This window comes from Myotis lucifugus, unplaced genomic scaffold (genome assembly GCF_000147115.1).
Source record: "Myotis lucifugus unplaced genomic scaffold, Myoluc2.0 scaffold_48, whole genome shotgun sequence".
Classification (NCBI taxonomy): domain Eukaryota; kingdom Metazoa; phylum Chordata; class Mammalia; order Chiroptera; family Vespertilionidae; genus Myotis; species Myotis lucifugus.
Genome location: NW_005871096.1, coordinates 4,721,640 through 4,743,042, shown reverse-complemented (window position 1 = coordinate 4,743,042; position 21,403 = coordinate 4,721,640). Strand labels below are relative to the sequence as shown.

The 21,403-nt window shown below is 36.4% G+C and overlaps 1 protein-coding gene across 1 annotated transcript in view; it reads left to right on the top strand.

Annotated features, from left to right (window-relative positions):
* The window catches only part of N4BP2 (NEDD4 binding protein 2), a 76,206-nt gene that overhangs the window by 21,961 nt on the left and 32,842 nt on the right, over positions 1–21,403 (top strand). Inside the window, exons 6-10 of the mRNA XM_023753633.1 lie at positions 1,277–2,411; positions 4,376–4,500; positions 9,325–9,413; positions 16,425–16,501; positions 20,575–20,730. Coding sequence (XP_023609401.1) covers positions 1,277–2,411; positions 4,376–4,500; positions 9,325–9,413; positions 16,425–16,501; positions 20,575–20,730 — 1,582 coding nt within the window. The remainder of the gene's footprint in view (positions 1–1,276; positions 2,412–4,375; positions 4,501–9,324; positions 9,414–16,424; positions 16,502–20,574; positions 20,731–21,403) is intronic.

The following is a 21,403-nucleotide window of genomic DNA, read 5'->3' as shown; positions in this document are numbered from 1 at the left end:
TGCCCACCAACTTCTCTTAATATCTTAAATATGCTTTATGTTTTCAGGACTGGCTTTGCCTTTCCCTTTTGTATCTGACAAGTTTCTTTTTATTCTTCAAGTCCTAGTTCACATAACTCCTTATGTGATATCTTTTCTTATCCTCCCATAAGGCTGCTATGGCATTTATATATTATTCAAAGTGTGCATTATTTAATCTGTAATGTAATTGTCTTCTAATATAATCATCTTTATTTTTTAAAGATGCAGATGTGTAGGTACATTAGTTCTTTTTTAAAAAAAATATATTTTATTGATTTTTTAGAGAGAGGAAGGGAGAGGGATAGAGAGTTAGAAACATCGATGAGAGAGAAACATCGATTCAGCTGCCTCCTGCACACTCCCCACTGGGGATGTGCCCGCAACCAAGGTCCATGCCCTTGACTGGAATCGAACCCGGGACCCTCCAGTCTGTAGGCCGATGCTCCATCCACTGAGCTAAACCAGTCAGGGCAATATAATTATCTTTAATTGCCTCCATTAGACTGTAAAAAATCCTTACATTTTTTGTTAAATTATTTTTCACTTCCAGTTGACATACAATGTCCAGTTGACATACAATGTTATATTAATTTCAGGTGTACAGCATAGCAATTAGACATTTACATATGTTACAAGGTGATCACCCCAATAAGTCTAGTACCCATCTGGCATCATACATAATTATTATAATATGATTGACTGTATTCCCTATGCTGTACTTCATATCCCAGTGACTGTCTTTATAACTGGCAATTTGTTTTTCTTAATCTGCAAAATTCCTTTAAGTGTAGTAAAACAATGTCTTACTCATCTTTGTACAAAGTATGTCTGATATGTAGGTAGTGCCTGCTCTTACATATTTTTTTATTAAGTGAAATAGCATGGATCACATATTCAAATTAGATTTACTAGAAGAGTACTTTAAATACTTACTATTTAAAAGGTCATGCAGTAGGTAAGTATTTTTGAGTAGATCAACTGGTTTTAGGATTTTTAGAAATAATCCTAGTACATACAATTACAGATCTTTTTACATTTACTCAGTAAATTCATCAGAGAATATCTACTTGATGGCAGTTTATTAGCCAAATTTGTTACTGTTTGTAAGTAACAACATTGCATATCTCCATCTTTCTTTATATTCCATTCAATGCAAAAGTCAGTATAATTATATGGAAGTTTTAATCATTCTATTTTAATATCTTCAGTACATATATGTATATATTTTATTGTTATTGTTCTTATTGTTGTGCAGTTGATAATGCCATGGATTGTCTATTAGAATTATCTGCCACTGATACCAAGATAGAAGAATCGTCTTCAAAAAGCATCATTGCTTCTGAGAACCGAGTAAGTGCAGCAGTAAATGAAATAATGGAAAAGTGTGCGCCGGAAGAAGAGAGTGAAGATTCAAAAATGGATTCATTCTTGGACATGCAGTTAACTGAAGACTTGGATTCCTTAATACAGAATGCTTTTGAGAAATTGAACTCTTCTCCTGATGACCAAGTATGCTCATTTTTGCCTTTGCAAGATGTTAATAGTTGTAGTGACCCGAGTGCGTTCATAAATTCAGATTCAAGTGGTATGACTTCCATTCTTTCTACACAAAATATGGATTTGAACAATGAAAATTTAGAGACTTCTGCCTCTACTTTAAGTTCAAACCCCTTAACTTCACAGTCAGTTTCAAATGAGCCTGGAAGTTTTATAAAGGATGACACATTGGAAGATTCTCTTCTCAATAGTTCTTTAAATGTAGCAGATGACACTGCGGTGGGTTGTAGCAGTCTCAATCAAAAAGAGAATGATCTTTTAGAATCTGAGTGTGCTGAGACTCAGTTCTCTCAAGCCCCTGTAGATTTGGATGCCAATGAACCTCAGGCTCCTTCAAACAGTACTGTGCAAAATCCAGGGCTTGGTTTACTAGGTAAAGGTGGGAATCAGAAATCTACTTCTATCCCTGATGTGTTTGTACCTTCAGAAGAATTCAATTTCAAGCCACACAAGCATAATGAATTGCCACCAAAGGGGAAGGATGTGAATTACTGTCCAGTGCTTGCCCCTATTCCTCTGTTGCTGCCTCCTCCACCTCCACCAATATGGAATCCAATGATTCCTGCTTTTGACCTCTTTCAAGGAAACCACGGCTTTGTAGCTCCTGTTGTTACGACAGCTGCACACTGGAGACCTGTCAACTATACGTTTCCATCCCCAGTTATTTCTCACCCTTCCCCAACAACGATATGGAGACATAAAGAGGGAACAAGTGCTTATCAGGTGCAAGAAACTCCAGTTTCTCAGGTTGTAAGAAAGAAGACGTCTTATGTTGGACTAGTTCTTGTTCTTCTCAGAGGACTTCCGGGATCAGGAAAATCTTTTTTGGCAAGGTATGAGGTTTAATTGAATTTTAAGAACTATAGTGCATGAACCTGAAGATTTGTAATTGAGTATGAATATGTGCTTTTGCTTAATAGAAATGTTTTGTAACCCCTAAAATGTTTCCTTTCTTCTGATTTTTTCTGACTTTGTGGCTAATTCCACTGTTTCACCAGCATAGAAAAAAAAGGTAATTCCAAGATTGTGAGTTTGTGAAATCAACAGAGATAGCTTTATGTGAAAGAAAACTAATTTGAGTGGGAGAAGGATGAGTTCATCTTTGATTAGAGAGTTAAAGAGCCATAATTGATTTTGAATTCAAGGAAATCTTAAGTACAAGAATTCTACTGGTAATTGGAAATTTGGGATTGTAGCATTTTGTTAAGTAATGCTTTCAGAAATGTGTGATTTGAAGGAAGAGAGTATAGGATGAGTCATTGATTTAATGACAACATTAATACATTTTAACCCAATATTAAGGATATTGAAGTCAGTTTTGATGTTACATTTTATGAAAGAGATTGGGATGAAAAATGGTAACTTAAAAGGTAATGGAACTACCCTGGCCGGGTGGCTCAGTTGGAGTGTCGTCCCCATACACCAAAAAGGTTCGATTCCTGCTCAGGGCACATACCCAGATTATGGGTTCGATTCCTTGTCAGAGCGTGTGCAGGAGGCACCCTATCAGTGTTTCTTGCTCATACCTGTTTCTCTCACTTTTTCTTTCTCCCTTCCTCTCTCTCCGAAATCAATAAAAACATATTCTTCCATGAAGATTTTTTCTTTTTTATTCTTTTTGTTTTGTTTTGTTTTGTTTTGTTTTGTTTTGTTTTGTTTTTTGTCTTCCATGAAGATTTTTAAAAAATGGTAATAGAACTATGATACAGGTTAGATTTCAGGGGCCTTGGAGCAAAAGGCAGCTGCAGTTAGAAAATGGAGAGAGAAAGAAGCACTTTTCACAAAGTAGGAACTTACTAATATTCTTTTGCCTTTTAAAAAAGTTTTTATTTATTGATTTTTAGAGAGAGAGAGAAATGTTGATTTGTTGTTCCATTTATTTATGCATTCATTGGTTGATGGTTGTATATTCCCTAAACTGGGGATCGAACAGCAACCTTGGAATGATGCCCTAACCAACTGAGTTGTGTGGCCAAGGCCTAATGTTTTTTTGAATGAGTAGAGAGTAATAACGGGGACATAGAAGCTGAGTTTTCTCAGAATAGTGTACAGTGTTAAATTAGTGTGCAAACCCAAGGAGAGGGGTAAAAACGGCTTTTGGATTCATTGGAAAGAAGCTCATGAATGGCTATCTTAAAAACAATTTTGTTTCACTGTGAAGGTAGAGGACAAAAGGGTTAAGGAAGCATTGATGATAAAGCAGTGAAGGAAAGGAAAGAAGTTGGTTAATAGTTGAACGGGGTTCTTAAAGTGTGGTGAAAAATTTTAAAGATAGCTGAAATTTATGCATGTTTAAAGGGAAAGAAGTATTAGAGAAGGGAAAACTTAAGAGATAAAAGGATAAATGTACAGTCTCAGAAGGTGGGGAGACCAAGTGAGCAATCACTAGCATGTAAGTTCCATGAATGCAAGAGTTTTTATCTTTTTTGTTCGCTGATATATGCTCAGTGCTTACAACAGTGCCTGGCACTTAGTAGATGCTAATCAAAATTAAATTCAAAAGACATTTTAGCTTTACATATACTGTACTTACACATATTTTAAAGGAGAGAATAGTAATACTTTCAGTGGATTTTCTTTGTTTAGTTTTTGCATGTATTTCAATTATGTAGAAGATAAATTCCAAAATCTGGGAATAGAGATGTCAGAAACCCCTCCCAAATTATTTTAGCTTTGTATAATTTAACAGATTAAATTAGTTATCTATTAATGTTATATTTTTAGATGTTCTTGGCACACTAAATTTATAGAGATAATTTAGAAGAAAAATTAATGAAGATCCATTTATCATTTACAGGACTTTGCAAGAGGATAATCCGAGTGGAGTCATTCTTAGTACTGATGATTATTTTTACATAAATGGACAGTACCAGTTTGATGTAAAGTACTTAGGAGAAGCACATGAATGGAACCAGAATCGTGGTAAGAATAGACATCAGAATCCAGAGAATATTAAGAGTAGAAAAAATTCTCTTAGTATTTGTATTTTGAGAGACATCCAACTTTTAAAAAGTTGTTTAACTTTAATTTATAACTAGATATATAACAAATATGTGTAGTTATAACTGTCACTATTTATGTGTTACACAAGAGGTAAAAAGAGGTAGTCTTATCTCAAAACTGTTATGAAGATTAAATGAGTTAATTTTTGTAAAATGCGTAGAACATTGCATGGCATGTTTGTTTCATTTATTCAATGGGAATCTTGTCAGAAGTCAGTCAGATTTTTTACTTGAGTCTCAGAATAGCTCAAGATGGTTACAGTTGTCTGCTATGCTCTGGTTCCTGTTTCCTAAAATGGAATTTGCATTGTTAATAACCAGTCTTTCCTGGGTTGGTTTAATTTTTATGGAGGATAGTGGAAGAGTAAAAATAGCTATCCTCAAACTGAAACTGCAAGGAGATCATAGGTAAAACTTTCATTTCTTTCTTATTGCAGTGCAACTATCTATTCACTGAAGATGGTTTATCATGAAATGGTTAGTTACATGATAGTTTAAATTTCATATAGGAAATTCATATTAAATAATATAAATAGCCCTGTTGGGTGACTTGGTTGGTTGGAGTGTTGTCCAATACACCAGAAAAGTTGTGGGTTCGATTCCCGATTGGGGCACACACCTAGGTTGTGGGTTCGATCCCTGGTTGGGGTGTGTATGGGAGGCAACCGATAGATGTTTCTCTCTCACATTGATGTTTCTCTTTCTCCTTTCCTTTCTGAAATCAATAAATATATCCTTGAGCAAGGATTAAAAAAAAAGACATAGACAATATTTTACTTAAATTTTCTTTTATGATAAATGCACTATGAAGGAGATACTTGAGTTTACTATCTTCAGATGTTAAATTTTTCTGTACTTCTTGAACTAAATACAGGGTTGGGCAAAAATAGGTTTACAGTTGTGAGTACACAGAACACAGTTTATTTTTGTATTATTATTAATATTGTATTATTTTCCATACAAACAACTGTAAAACTCCTTTTGCTCCACACTTGATTAAAGTGAGAACTTAAGAATATGAAAATACCAACATAACTAGAAGTAAAGGAAACAGTATGATGTGGTGAAGAGCAGTCTTGGATTTGGCAGTTACTAGTTGTGCGATATTGTGGAAGTTATCTATGCTCTCTAAGTCCCACCTGTGTCTTCACTGGTAAATATCCAGGATTGTTGTAAAGGTTAGATGAGAATGAAAAATGCTTAAAGTAATAGGCAGAACTCTTTTTAAATAACTTTATTGAGATATAATTCACATGGTGTTTGGTGTAGTCAGAGTTATACAGCACTCACCACAATCAATTTTAGAACATTTTTATCACTTTAAGAAGATCCTGTACCCCTTGGTAGCCACTCCTCATTTCTTTTCAACCTCTCACAGCCTAGGCAACCATCAATCTACTCTCTGTTTCTATAGATTTGCTTATTCAGGATATTTTATATAAATGGAATCATATGATATGTGGTCTTGTGTGTCTGGCTTCTTTCAGTTAGCACAATTTGTTGTTGTTAATCCTAACTGGAGGATATTTTTTCCATTTTAGAGAGAGTAGAAGGGAGGGGGATAAGAGAGAGTGAGAGGAAGAGAGAGAGAGAGAGAGAGAAACATTCATGTGAGAGAGACACATTGATTGTTTGCCTCCTGCACAAGTCCCAACCGGACTGGGGATCCAATCTACAATCCAGGTAGCTATCCTTGCCTGGGAATGGAACCCACAACCCTTCAGTGTGCAGGCTGACGTTCTAACCACTGAGCACACTATGAGGTCTAGTATAATGTTTTCAAGATTCATTCCTTCTTATGGCTGAATAATATTCCATTGTATAGATATGGTACATTTTATTTATTTACTTGTCAGTTGTTGAACATTTGGGTTGTTTCCACCTTTTGGCTATTATGAATAATGTTGCTGTAAACTTACATGTGTATGTCTAACATTTTTAGGAACTGCCAAGCTGTTTTCCAAAGTAACTGCACAATTTTACATTCCCCTGTAGTAGTTTGTGAGTAGTAGTTCCAAATTTCCCACATCATCACCAACACATTATTATCTGTCTTTTTGATTGTAGCTATCCTGGTGGCTGTGAAGGGGTATGTCATTGTGGTTTTGATTTGCATTTCCCCATTGGCTGATGATGTGTTTATTGGCCATTTGTTTATCTGCTTTGAAGAGCTGTCTGTTCAAGTCTTTTGCATTTTTAAATTGGATTATTTGTCTTTTCATTATTGAGTTGTAAGAAAGTATACAGAACTTTTAAAACTTTGCAAATAATTTCCTTATAAGGCTTATTTATTATGGTTCATTATTAATTCCCTGAGTCGTGTAATTTCTTGGGAAAAAAGGTAATTTTATAAGAAAATCGCTTATACAACAGTATATGATAATGTTTACTTTATTTCAAAGCTTTACATTTTAGATTGTGAGTGTTTGTTTCTATTTTTTGTTTTAAAACTTTGTTTTGGAATAATTTTAGATTTATGGAAAGGTTGCAAAGGCAGTATAGAGTTTCTATATGCATACCATTCACCCATTTTCTCCTAACGTTAACATCTTATATAACCATGGTACCTTTCTCAAGACTAAGAAATTAACAGTGGTACTGAAAAGGGTTTCTGAACTCACTTCCAACGTGTGCGTGCATGCGTGCGTGCGTGTGTGTGTGTGTGTGTGTGTGTGTGTAGGCTTTCCTACACCAATAAGCAATTGTTGGACTCACCAGGGTGTCCAAGAATTCACCTCAATTCTGACACTATTTACCCAGAGATAGACTCACATTCCACACGTAAAAGGCTCAGTCTCACAAGACTGCCCTTCACTGTAAATGCCAGTTGAAAGCTCGGGTTGTTACCTGTGCTTCTGACCCATGGGCTACAAATTGGAAGTCCCAGTGATCCCCCTCCTTAGGTTTGATTAATTTGCACGAGTGTCTCACAGAACTCAGGAAAACCTGTGTGCTTACAGGTTTATCAGTTTATTAAAAAAGGATATAACTCAGAAATAGCCAGGTGAAGAGATCCACTGGGCAAGGTATGGGGAGAAGGCATGGAATGTCTATGCAGTTGAGTCCAGACTCACCACTCTCCCAGTGCCCTTAGGTGTTCACCAACCTGGAAGTTCTACAAACAGTCCTTTTGGGTTTTTATGGAGGCTCCATTACATAGGCATGATTGAGTAAATCATTGGCCACAGGTGGTTGAACTCAATCTTCATCTTCTCTCTCCAACCCCAAGGCTGTAAGTTCCAACCTTCTAAGCACCAATTAGCTCCACTGAAAACCAGTCCCCGTCCTTAGGTGCTTTTCAGAAGTCACTTTATTAACATAAGAAACATCTTTAAGCTTTCATCACTTAGGAAATTCCAACAGTTTTGGGAGATCCTTGCCAGAAACAGGATGAAGACCAAATATCTATTTTTTATTATATGTCACTAGAGGCCCTGTGCACGAAATTCATGCATGGGTAGGGTCCCTAGGCCTGGCGGGTGATCAGGGCCGATTGGTGCCTTCCGGCTGCTGGCCAGGGCCTTCCTTCATTCCGCGCCGCCCCCTGGTGGTCAGCACACATCATAGCGAGTGATCAAACTCCTGGTCTCCCAGTCGAACTCCCGAGGGGACAATTTTGCATATTAGGCTTTTATATAGATAGATAATATCACAGGTATATTACTATTAAGTAAAATCCATACTTTATTTGGATTTTAGTTTTTGTACAAAAGTCTTTTTGTTTGAGAATCTTATCCAGGATACCTTGTTGCTTTTAGTGTATTTTTAATGATAGCTTTTTAAAAATTTATGCTGCTAATACATGTGACACACATGTAAAACTTAGATCATATAGTTTTTAAAAAAATATATTTTGTTGATTTTTTACAGAGAGGAAGGGAGAGGGATTGAGAGTTAGAAACATGTTAGGTTCGATTCCGGTCAGGGGCATGTGCCTTGGTTGCGGGCACATCCCCAGTGGGAGATGTGCAGGAGGCGGCTGGTCGATGTTTCTCTCTCATCGATGTTTCTAACTCTCTATCTCTCTCCCTTCCTCTCTGTAAAAAATAAATAAAATATATAAAAAAATATATATATTTTATTGATTTTTTACAGAGAGGAAGGGAGAGGGATTGAGACTTAGAAACATGTTAGAAACATTGATGAGAGAGAAACATCGATCAGCTGCCTCCTGCACACTCCCTACTGGGGATGTGCCCACAACCAAGGCACATGCCCTTGACCGGAATCGAACCTGGGACCCTTTAGTCCACAGGCCAATGCTTTATCCACTGAGTCAAACCGGTTAGGGCAGGGGTGGGCAAACTTTTTGACTCGGGCCACAATGGGTTCTTAAACTGGACCGGAGGGCCGGAACAAAAGCATGGATGGAGTGTTTGTGTGAACTAATATAAATTCAAAGTAAACATCATTACATAAAAGGGTACGGTCTTTTTTTTTTTTTAGTTTTATTCATTTCAAACGGGCCGGCTGCGGGCCGTAGTTTGCCCACAGCTGGGTTAGGGCGATACAGTTTTTATTTAATAATTTTCTCTGATTATAACTTTAGTGTTTATTATTCAATGTTTACCTGTATTTTAATTTTTTGTGCACTCAAAAGTGATATTTAGAAGTAGAGTTGTGTGTAAAATTAGCACATATCTGTGACTTTCAAATTATGAAAGCAAGATCAGATTTTTAAAATACCAAGTTCATACTTAATATTGTTATTAAAAATGATTTTCTGTTTATTTGTGTTTTCCAGCAAAAGAAGCATTTGAAAAGAAGATATCTCCTATAATAATAGATAATACAAACCTACAGGCATGGGAAATGAAGCCATATGTTGCTTTGGTTTGTACCTTATATTGTCATAAGTTTATAATAGTGGGTTTCAAATTATTGAGGATGTCAATTACATAAGTGAATCTTAAAGCAGTCCATGGACTGTCTGTAACTGAGGGTTCTCTGGTCTTAAGCAAAATGAGGAAAACAGAATAGTTTTTTTCATAAAGCTAAATTTTTTCAATTTTCAACTTCTGAGATTCAATTTTTAAATTCAAAGATTGTATTTTTGTTGTTGTTAATGAGGATATTTTTCCATTGAATTTTAGAGTGGAAGGGAGGGGGAGGGACAGAGAGAGAAGCATTAATTTGAGAGATACACATCTATTGGTTGCCTCCCGCACACACCCCGACCAGGGCCAGTGATCAAGCCTGCACATGTGGTACATGCCCTTGACTGGAATCAAACCCAGGACCCTTCATTCCACCGGTTGGTGCTCTATTCACTGAGCCAAACCAGCTAGGGCTGTTTATTTTTTGATGACTTTTATGAAAAAGTAGTGGTATAAATGTGTGTGTGTGTGTGTGTGTGTGTGTGTGTGTGTATTTTTAATCCTCACTTGAGGATATTTTTTCCATTGATTTTTTTTTTTTTTTTTTGGAGTGGAAGGGAGAGGGAGAGACATCTATAGGTTGCCACCCTCATGCCCTCAGGCAGGGTCAGGAGCCTGCAACAGAGGTACATGCCCTTGACCAGAATTGAACCCGGGACTCTTCGGTCTTCAGGCTAACTATTTTTTCTTATTGCTCTTATTTGGCAGAATTAAAATTTGGCCGTCCTTTGTTATTCCCCAAATTTCTTTTGAAATTTTGCTATTCTGAGAAATTCAGAGTTTTGTAAACTCCTTTTCAGTTCTCCAAATTTGCCAGATTCCTTTTTGCCCAGCTTTGATGTCACTTTTTTCAGGAAGTTAGCATTCATTAACTTACTAAAAGGCTGAGTTGGTAATCTTTCTGCTTTCATGGCACCCTGGCTTACCTCTGTTATATCATTAAACACACTTTTTATCAGTATGCCATGGGTTGGGTAACTTATAAAACTCCAGATAGTAAACATTTTAGGTTTTGCAGGCCATGTACAGTCTCTAGTGCATATTCTTTTTTTTTTCTTATCTTTCTAAACTTTTTTTCTTTTTACATGTTTTTATTGATTTCAGAGGGGAAGGGAGAGGGAGTGGGAGAGAGAAATAGAAACATCAATGGTGAGAGAGAATCATTGATAGGCTGCCTCCTGCACGCCCCACATTGGGGATTAAGCCCACAACCCAGGCATGTGACCTGACTGGGATTTGAACCCGGGACCCTTCAGTCCACAGGCTGATGCTCTATTCACTGAGTCAAACCGGCTAGGGCAGTGATTGGCAAACTGCGGCTTGCGAGCCACATGCGACTCTTTGGCCCCTTGAGTGTGGCTCTTCCACAAAATACCATGTGCGGGCGCACACGTACAGTGTGATTGAAACTTCGTGGCCCATGCGCAGAAGTCAGTTTTTTTGTGGAAGAGCCACACTCAAGGTGCCAAAGAGCTGCATGTGGCTCGCGAGCTGCAGTTTGCCGACCACTGGGCTAGGGCAAACTTTTTTTTTTTAATCCTCACCTGAGGATATATTTTCCATTGGTTTTTAGAGAGAGTGGAAGAAAGAGGGAAAGACAGAGAGAAATATTGATGTGAGAGAAACACATCGATTGGTTGACTCCTGCAAGCGCCCCAACCAGGGCCCAGGCTGGGGAGGAGCTTGCAACTGCAACTGAGGTATGTGCTCTTGACTGGAATTGAACCCGGGACCCTTTGGTCAGCAGGCCGATGCTCTATCCACTGAGCCAAACCGGCTAGGGCTCTAAACAAACTTTTAAAGATCATAGACTGTACAAATAAATATTGGCTGGTGGGCTGAATTTGGCCCTAGGCCATCTATATTTTCTTGAGGGTGGGACTGTTGTTGAATTACTAAGGTATAGCACTATGGTTGGCATATAGTAAAATACACATTCCTTGAGTAAATTGATGAATGAAGCTTTTGTGAGTATTGTTTGGTTATTCCCCCAAGATTAGCACATGACTGTCACATAAAAGCTCAATTTATGTTTTTGTGTGTGAATGAATGTCACCCTTCCTCTTTTGTCCTCAACACATCTAGCCTCTACCTCCTTTTCTGTGTATAGTGCACTTGTCCTATTTTGAAGGTGTGATTCTTCACCTTTCTGAAGAAAATTGTGTCCTTTGAAAGCCAATGTGATTTTACTTTTGTGCAGAGGTCATAGAGGAAACAAAGACTCCATTTTAGTCTAGTGGGAACTGAAATTTGATTTGCTTTCTGGCTTTAGGAGTTTCTAATTTCTACACTAATATATTCACCATAAGGTCATGCTTTCCCCGTTAACTTTACTTGGCTTTTTGTTGTCATCTGAGAAAGTTCTTTAACACTTTATTTTTCTACTTAGAAAATAAAAGCAGCCTCAAATTACTGTGTTTCTGATTTTCATTTAGCCTTCAGCCTTCTATAATGTTTTCTTTTTCCTTTTTTCTTATATAGTAATTGAAAATTTTTCAAAATTGATTCCTTAGTTCTTCCCAATGCAGAAGTATAAAGGATTCCTGGTTATCGTAGAGTACCTACTCATTTTTTCTTTACAAAGAAGTAGACAGGAATTATTGTAATTTTTTGCTTCTTTTAGTTGCAAGATAATGAGAGCTGTGGAGGGGTGGAATAGATGGGTGATAACCACCTATTACCACCTTTTTTTGTTTTCTTGTTAATCCTCACCTGAGGATAGCATTTTTTCCATTGGTTTCTTTAGAGAGAGTGGAAGGGACGGAGGGTAGGAAAGAAGGGATTGAACCTGCAACCCAGGTACATGCCCTTGATCGGGAATTGAACCTGTTACCCTTTGGTCTATGGGCCAACACTCTAGCCTCTGAGCCAAACCGGCCAGGGCTCTATTACCGTCTTGACTGTCATTTACAAAAGTAGCTAGGTAGTGAGGTGGAGATAAGTGAGTAGTCAAGTATACTTAGTAGTAATTGGCAAATGTATTACTTTGTCTTAAGTATATATGTATATCTTCCCTTGTAAGCTATCATATAACTTGATATAAGTCATTCAGAATCCTCTTAAGTAATAATACATTATTAAGATTTTCCTATTGATATGGGACTTGGAAACATCTTTAAATTTATAGTCTTTACTTTTTTTCTGTTTATGTGCGTTTAAAATTAATTTGATCCTAAGAGCTACATGACATCCCTTTAGGCAATTAGAGACCCAGGCTGTTGCCAGGCCCTGAATGAGTTGTATGAAATTTGGTGCTGAGGTGAGGAAATGAAAGTAAGTAGGCTCATTGTAGGATATTATGTCTTCTGCCTCATTGTCTGGGTTGACTTTGGGCTTTTCTGTCAATAACAACAGACAGTAGCATTGATCACTTCTGGCATCTTGTCACAAAACTGAGGGTATCAGTAGTGGGAGACGAGGTCAGAGATGTAATGGTGGTTGGGGAGATGGTAGGGCAGATTATGAAAGGGCTTATAGATCACTGTAGGACTTTGGATTTTACTTTGAGTGATATGGAAGATGTATTAGTCTGCTCGGGCTGCCATAACAAAATACCACAGACTGGATGGCTTAAACAACAGAAATTTATTTTCTCACAGTTCTGGAGGATAGAAGACCCAGATTAAGGTCTGGCAGGGTTGGTTTCTCGTGAGACTTCTCTTCCTGGCTTCCAGGTGGCCATCTTCTTGCTGTGTTCTCACATGATGGAGAGAGTGAGAGTTATTTAGTGTCTCTTCTTTTTGTTGTTGTTGTTAATCCTCACTTGAGGATATTTTTTCCATTGATTTTTAGAGAGAGTGAAAGGGAGGAAGCTGGGGGAGGGGGACAGGAGAGAGAGAGAGAGAGAGAGAGAGAGAGAGAGAGAGAGAGAAAAGCAACAATGTGAGAGGGACACAATGATTGGTGGTTGGGGAGATGGTAGGGCAGATCCCGTTTGATCCCGGGAATCGAACCTGCACCCCAGATATGAATCCATGACCCTTTGGCACGCAGATTGACACTATTCACTTAGCCACACTGGCCAGGGCTGGTGTCTCATCTTATAAGGATCAGTGCCCACCATTATGACCTCATTTAACCAAACTTATCTCCTTAAAGGCCATATCTCCTGATATAGTCACCTGGTGGGATTTGGGTTTCCACATATGAGGTTTGAAGGGACACAAACATTCAGTCCATAATAGGGTTTTGATCAGATAGTGACATAGTAGTACTGTGTTGAGAACAGACTTTGAGGGGAGGGGGGCGGTGGCAAGGATGGAAGCAGGGAGACTAGTTAGAAGGCTATAGCAACAAAGAGCAGGTGGCTCAGACCAACATGGTAGCAGTGAAGGTGCCAGTGAGTAGAGTAGTGATTAGATTCTAGATACATTTTGAAAGTAGAGCCAACTGAATTTCTTGTTGAATTGATGTGGATGTGAAAGAGAGCAGTTGGGTATGACGAGAGCCATTAAGGTTGGTTTTTGGCCTGTGTACTGGAGCTTGTTATCAGCTGCAATGGAGAAGGGTTCAGGTAGAATAGGTTTGAGGTGAGTGTATGTAGGGTAATAGTTTTAGAAAGTTGAGATTTGAATATGTTAAGTTTGCTGAATAGATAATTGGATCTATAAGTTTGGAGTTCAAAAATGGATAACAAATTTTGTATTGATTTTTTTCCATTGATTTTTAGAGAAAGTAGAAGGGAGGGGGAGAGACAAAGAAACATCGATGTGAGAGACATCTTTTTATAGGCTAAAGGTATATATTTGAGAGTCATTACTATATGCACTGAGCCAGACCAGCTAGGGCGAGAGTCATTACCGTATGGATGATATTTAAAGCCAATGAATGGAGTGATATTATTGAGGAATTGAGTGTAGATCGGAGTAGAGGAGCAAGGACTAAGTCTGAGGCATTCCATTGTGAGAAGAGGTCTGGGTGAAAAGGAGGGACTAGCACAAAAGACAGAACACTCAGTGGGGTAGGAGGAAAAGCAGTAGTTGTAGTGAAAAGTGTAAGAAGGGAGTGATGAATGGTGACAAATGCTGAGGATCAAGTAGGAGAGAGCTGAGAATTAACCATAGCATTTTTTCTTTAAAAAAAAATTTTTTTTAAAAAATATACTTTTATTGATTTTAGAGAGGAAGGGAGGAGAGAGAGTTAGAAACATCAATGATGAGAGAGAATCACTGATTGGTTGCCTCCTACACGCCACCCACTGGGGATCTAGCCCGCAACCCAGGCATGTGCCCTTGGCCGGAATTGAACCTGGGACCCTTCAGTCCGCAGGCCGACGCTCTATCCACTGAGCCAAGCCAGCTAGGGCACCATAGCATTTTTTCAGTGTCTAAGTAATTCATGGTCTTGGTGCTCAGTTAAAGTGGAATAGCCAATGGAAGTGGGTTTACGAGCCTAGGAGAGAAATTGGAGATAGAGAATATTGTAATTATTTTGAGACATTTTCCTACAAAGAAGAGCAGGACAATAATAGGAAGATAGCTGGCAGGGGAAGTGAGATGAAGAGTAAGATGGGAAAAAACTGAATGTGATGGGATTGATTCAAGAAGGAGGGAACAATTAATGTTGCCTTAGAAAGAGGGAAGAATTGCTGAAATCAGTTATCCTTGAGATGGAGAGAAGAGATGGATCTAGTTAGTGCAAAAGTGTAGCGTTTGGCTTTTTAGATTATAGTCAGAGTTTCAAAAAATAGAATGAGATATTTTAAATAGTTTTGAGATTATAAAAGTCATGCATGTATATGGTAATAGTCAAACCATAAAGAATGCTTAAAATCTTACTCCTTTGAGTTAGATGCTTTTAATGTACAAACATGTGAATAATCCTCTTTTACCCAGCTGAAAATTCTGTATCTTACTTTCTTAACATTTATATTAAGGACCTTTTCTCATTAGTACATACGCAATTTAGAAAATTATATAATATTTTCATAAAAACACTCACTTATTTAGCTAGTTCCATAATCTACTGAGTTTATTTGTTTGTTTGTTTATTTATTTATTTTGCTATTACAAATAATGGTGAACTGGATATCCTGTTGTGTACATATCTTTACACTCTTTTTTTTAAAAAAAATATATTTTATTGATTTTTTACAGAGAGGAAGGGAGAGGGATAGAGAGTTAGAAACATCGAAGACAGAAACATCGATCAGCTGCCTCGTGCACACTCCCCACTGGGGATGTGCCCGAAACCATGTACATGCCCTTGACCAGAATCAAACCTGGGACCCTTGAGTCTGCAGGCCAATGCTCTATCCACTGAGCCAAACTGGTTAGGGCAATCTTTACACTCTTATATAACTATCAGTAGCATAAATTTCTGGAAGTTAATTGCTGGGTCAAAGAGATTGTGCATTTTATCAATTTAACATACTCATCAAGTGGGTTTGCCTCAGTAGATAGAGCGTTGTTGGCCCGAGGACTAAAGGGTCCTGGGTTTGATTTTGGTCAAGGGCACATTCTTTGGTTGTAAGCTTGTTCCCTAGTCCCATCCGGGTTTGTGCAGGAGGCAACCAGTTGATGTGTCTTTTTCACATTGATGTTTCTTTCTCTGTGTCTCCCCCTTCCTTCCACTGTCTAAAAATTAATGGAGTCCTGACCGGTTTGGTTTAGTGGGTAGAACATTGGCCTGTGGACTGAAAGGTCCCCAGTTGATTCTGGTCAGGGGCACATGCCTGGGTTGTGGGTTTAATCCCTAGTAGGGGGCGTGCAGGAGGCATCCAATCAATAATTCTCTCATCATTGATGTTTCTATTCTCTTTCGCTATCCCTTCCTCTCTGAAACCAATACAAATATATTTTAGAAAAACCAATGGAAAAATGTCCTCAGGTGAGGATTAACAAAAAAACCCCCCCACAAGATTAGATAAGCTTTTGGGTTCAGTTTTAACATGCTTTGAATTGGATACAATGAATTTGATTTCATAGATGTAATTATTTATAAAAGCTTTTATCTTTTTTGTTTTCAGTCTCAAAAGCATAAATATAAAGTCCTTTTCCGGGAACCAGACACATGGTGGAAGTTCAAACCAAAGGAACTTGCGAGGTAAAACTTGGGAGACTACTTAATATATTTTTTATTTCATGGCAGTGATAGAAAATCTATTGAGATTTTTCTCCCTTATGAATAACGAATGAAACAAAATGGATTAGATTGCAGCTTTGCCATTTAAAAATTGATAACAAATTTTGTATAACAAAAAGCATATAGGCTTTTTATTCAGTTTATGAAGAGTTTGTATCTTTTTGTTCCTAAAATTGAGTTAATTAACAGAAAAATTCCAATTGTCCTTATATAGGCAATACTTTAATACTAATAATATGATGTCATTATCTGAAACTAGAACAGATGCTAAGGTTTGGCATACTTGAACCTTGTGCTACTGGGAGGAACAAATTATTGTAGCTGCCTAGTGACTTAGAATACTGCAAGGAAGTGAGGAGATAGAGATGGGAAAGGTAGCAGATGCCCAGCTGTTCAGTTGTCCAGGTATTTCACCTCCCCCCCTTGGTTTGGTTGTTTGACTTGAATAAAAATGTTACTCAGGACAAGGACAGACTCTCTTGGCAATTTTAACTAATTCCGATACTAACTAAAGGACAGCCTAATTTTAGTGTATTCACAATGTTGAGCAACTATTCAAAAAGAAACCCCGAACCAGTCACTTCCAGGTCCCGTCTCTCCCCCCCCACTTTGGCAGCCACTAATCGGTTTTTCTTTCTCTGTGGATTGTCTATTCTGGATTTTGCATATAAATGGAATCCTACTAATATGTGGCCTTTTGTATCTGGCATCTTTCACTTAGTTTAATAGTTCAAGGTTCATCCATGTAGAATGGACCAGTACTTTATTCCTTTCTATTCTTTTGATACATTATCTGTATAAATGAGTGAGATTAGCCTACATATTTTTCTTCCTTGCCCTGCCTTGCCTGGCTTTGGTATCATGGTTTTAGGTTCATAAAATTGGTTGGGAAGTATTTCTTCTTTTTCTCTTTTATGAGTATATGTAAGTTTGAATATTTGATAGCATTTACTTACGAAACTATCTGGATCTGGTGTTTTCTTTCTGAGAAGGTTCAGTTGAAATTTTTCCATTACACCGAAGTTTTCAAATTTATTAAGACTTTATTAAAACAATTATCGTATTCTCTTACCATTTACATCTCTGCTGTATCTATACTTAAGTTCCCCTTTTCATCTTAATATGTTTATGTACATCTCCCTTCTTTTTTCTTGATTATTCTCACCAGAGATCAGACTTTTTATTAGCCTTTTCAAATAACTTTGCTTGATTGATCTTTCTATTATCAGTTGTTTTATATTTAATTTTTTATATTTCTGCTTCTCATTTATTCTACTATCTGTGCTTTTCAAAAAATTTATTTTGCTTTGTATATTCTTGTATTTTAAAAAAATCTTTACTTGAAAGTTTAGGTCACTTTGTAATATAATTTGGTGCTATAAATTTCACTGGGTATTATGTTAGCTGCTCCCAGAATTTTAATATATAATACTTTCTTTTTGCCATTTGTTTTTTAATTTACATTATGATTAATTTTATTCTTTAGCCCCTGGGTTATTTAGAACTATACTTTTAAATTTCTGAACAGATGGTTTTTAAATTTATCTTAAAAAAATTTGTTTTCAACTTCAGTAGGTAAGATTATGCAGTTTGTGTGATACCAATTACGTGATATTTGAAAAAATGTATTTATGGTCTAGTTCATTGTCAGTTTTTTAAATAAATGTTTTATATTTGCTTGATAAGAATGTATACTGGTTATGGTGTATTAGTATATTATTATTCTGTTGTTCACATCTTCCATAGCTTTATTTTTCTTTTTAAAAGTTTGCTTGATGGATTAATATGAGGAAATCTGTGAGAGAGATGTGTTGAAATCTCTCTATATTGTGTTGAATATGTTAGTTTCTCCTTATAACTTTGCCTATTTTCACTCTATATATTCTGAGGATGTATTTTGAAGTGTATAGAAGCTTAAGATTTTTATATACCTCTGATTCATTGAATATTTTATCTTTGTTTAGTGATTTTCTCTTTTAATATTGATTTTTGTTACAAAATCTAATTTGTCTAATACTAACAGAATTTCACCAGCTTCCTTTTAGTTATATTTGAGTGTGATTTCTTTTTTTATACTTTCATTTTCAACTTTTCAGTATCTTTGTGTTTAGGTATATTTCTTGTAACCAGTATGGTCGGGTTTTTAATAAATCCACTCTGTTTATCTTTGGCTTTTAATTGTTAGTTCTTTTATGGTTATTTTGGTTTTTCATATAATTGGTTTTGCTTCTTACTGTCTCTGCTTTCTATTTATCTCACCTTTTCTGTGATTGTATTATCTTCTATCATAGAAAATTATATATTTGAAAATTTTTTCCTATCATGTTTTATTATTTTTTATTGTATGCAAATTTTCTTATTCATTTTTTTCTTCTGTGCTAATTTGGAAATTTTATGTACTATTTTTATTTTTCTAGTGTTACATTAAAAATTTTATCATGCAAATTTTAAAGTTGAAGCATTTTCTTAGCTTTACTCCTCTAAACATTTTAACTCTAATACACTTACATGCTGTGAATACCTCTCTTCCAACTTTCATGCTGTGATTATCCAGAATGTACAGATACTGTTTGTTTTTACTCAAGGAGTTAGCACTTTGTGCTTAATTTTTCTTTCAGTATAGATCTTTCATCTGGGAATTTCCTTCTGCCTGACATTGATCTTTTAGGATTTTCTTTACAGTGTAGGCCTGCTTTATGTCACACTTTTTTTTTTTTAATCTGAAAATCCTATTATTGTCCTCATTCTTTTAAAGTACTTTTGCTAATGTATAAATTCTGGATGGACAGTTTCTGTTATTGAAGATAACATTTGACTCTCTTTGACTTCCATTTTGTTGTAAAGTTAGTTGTAATTTTAATTTTTTTGTAGGTGACTTTTTTGTTTTTTAATTTCCGGTTGCTTTTGATATCATCTCTTTATCTTTGAATGACAATTTCAGTACTATGTTTCTAGTTGTGGATTTCTTATTATTTATCTTTTATGGGATTTGTTGGGCTTCTGAGATCACGGGCTTGATTTTTTTCATCAGTTCTGGAAAATTCGCAGCCATTTTTCTTTAAATCGCTTCTGTCCCATGTACTCTCATTTCTCTTTCTGGGACTTGGATTAAACGTATACTAGACCTTTTGCTCTGTCCTCAATGTCTATGTCTCTTAACTTTCCTTTCATATTTTCTCTTTGCTTCTCTGTGATCTGAAACCAGACAAGATCGAGGTAGGTAAATATGAAAGCCAAATTTGCCAGGTGGCAAATGTTAATATTAGCCCTGGATCCAGACCCTAAGCCTTGGACCCAGCCTTAGACAGGAGAGTTGTAAGATGCTTTCTTTAAGTAAGACTAAAGCATACTGTCCTGGAAGATGCAATTTCAGATGCTGCATGAATGAAAGCACTCCCAGTTTAAGCCCTAAAGATCCCAGTATGTTAGGTTCCATTAAATATAAGCTCATAAACAAAAACACACCAAGAAATAAACCATCATGAATGAAGTCACAACTATAACAAACTTCATATTTGGACATCTGAGATTTTAAATATTAGGATTTATTTTTCTTTGTTTGAACTTAAAATGTATTAAAATGTATGCTTGCTTTAATTTAGTTAGGTTTCAGTGTTTTGCAGCAGGAGGGTCCTTTGGAACATCTAGTCTGGAATTTTTTTACTCACTATTTAATATTTATTAAAACCTTGAAATGATGGTCATATTCTTATGAGATTCTTTTTTTTTTTTTTTTTTTTGCAGAGCTTGAGAATAACTTCTTTTAAAGTTATTAGGATCTGCGCATTTTTTTTTCCAAATTGATAAAGGTTATTTGGAAAAGATTATATGGAATGATTAAGAAAATGATAATTTAAGACATCCTGAATAAAATGACAATTAGATTCAAATAGTATATGTTATTCATAATAAACCAGCTTTGTTATTTTTATGCATTATAAATATATTGTTTTTTATGACATTATTATTTTTTCTGATTGTTTTAAAAGCTTAATTTCCAATATCCTTATCTTTTTCTCCTCTGGATTTTTTAGGCGTAATATTCATGGGGTGAGCAAAGAAAAAATAACAAGAATGTTGGAACACTATCAACGTTTTGTTTCAGTGCCAATAATCATGAGTTCTTCAGTGCCAGAAAAAATTGAACGTGTTGAGTTATGTGCATATTCTTTTGAGGACCAAAGTTCTAGGTAGGTTAAAGTCCCTATGCACAAATATTCAATTTAAAACATAATTTAAAAAAATTATATTGTGAAATCACTGGCTTGTGGAATCACTGCCAGATAACTTGTACAGCTTATATATATATTCTTACCTGAAGCAAAATGTATATGATTAGCAGGAAAAGTAAAAATTTGAGTGATAATGAGAGGTTTTTCATTGTCAGGGCATTTTGTGGGGCCATGTTTATACTCTGAATATTCCTGTCTTCATTATGTAACTTCCTGCTATTCTAATCTTTCTGTCTGTTACCTTATCTCCTCATTGTTATTATTTCATGTACTAGAGGCCCGGTGCAGGAAATTCATGCATGGATATGGTCCCTAGGCCTGGCCGGCGATCACGGCTGATTGTGGCCTTTTGGCTGTTGGCCGGGGCCTTCCTTTGTTCCGCGCCGCCCCCTGGTGGTCAGCGCATGTCATAGCAAGTGATTGAACTCCTGGTCGAACTCTCGAGGGGGCCCTTTGCGTATTAGCCTTTTATATATAGATAGATAATCACATATAGTTTCCCTAGATCAGGGGTCCTCAAACTTTTTAAACAGGAGGCCAGTTCACTGTCCCTCAGACCGTTGGAGGGCCGGACTATAGTTTAAAAAAAAACTAAATTCCTATGCACACTGCACATATCTTATTTTGAAGT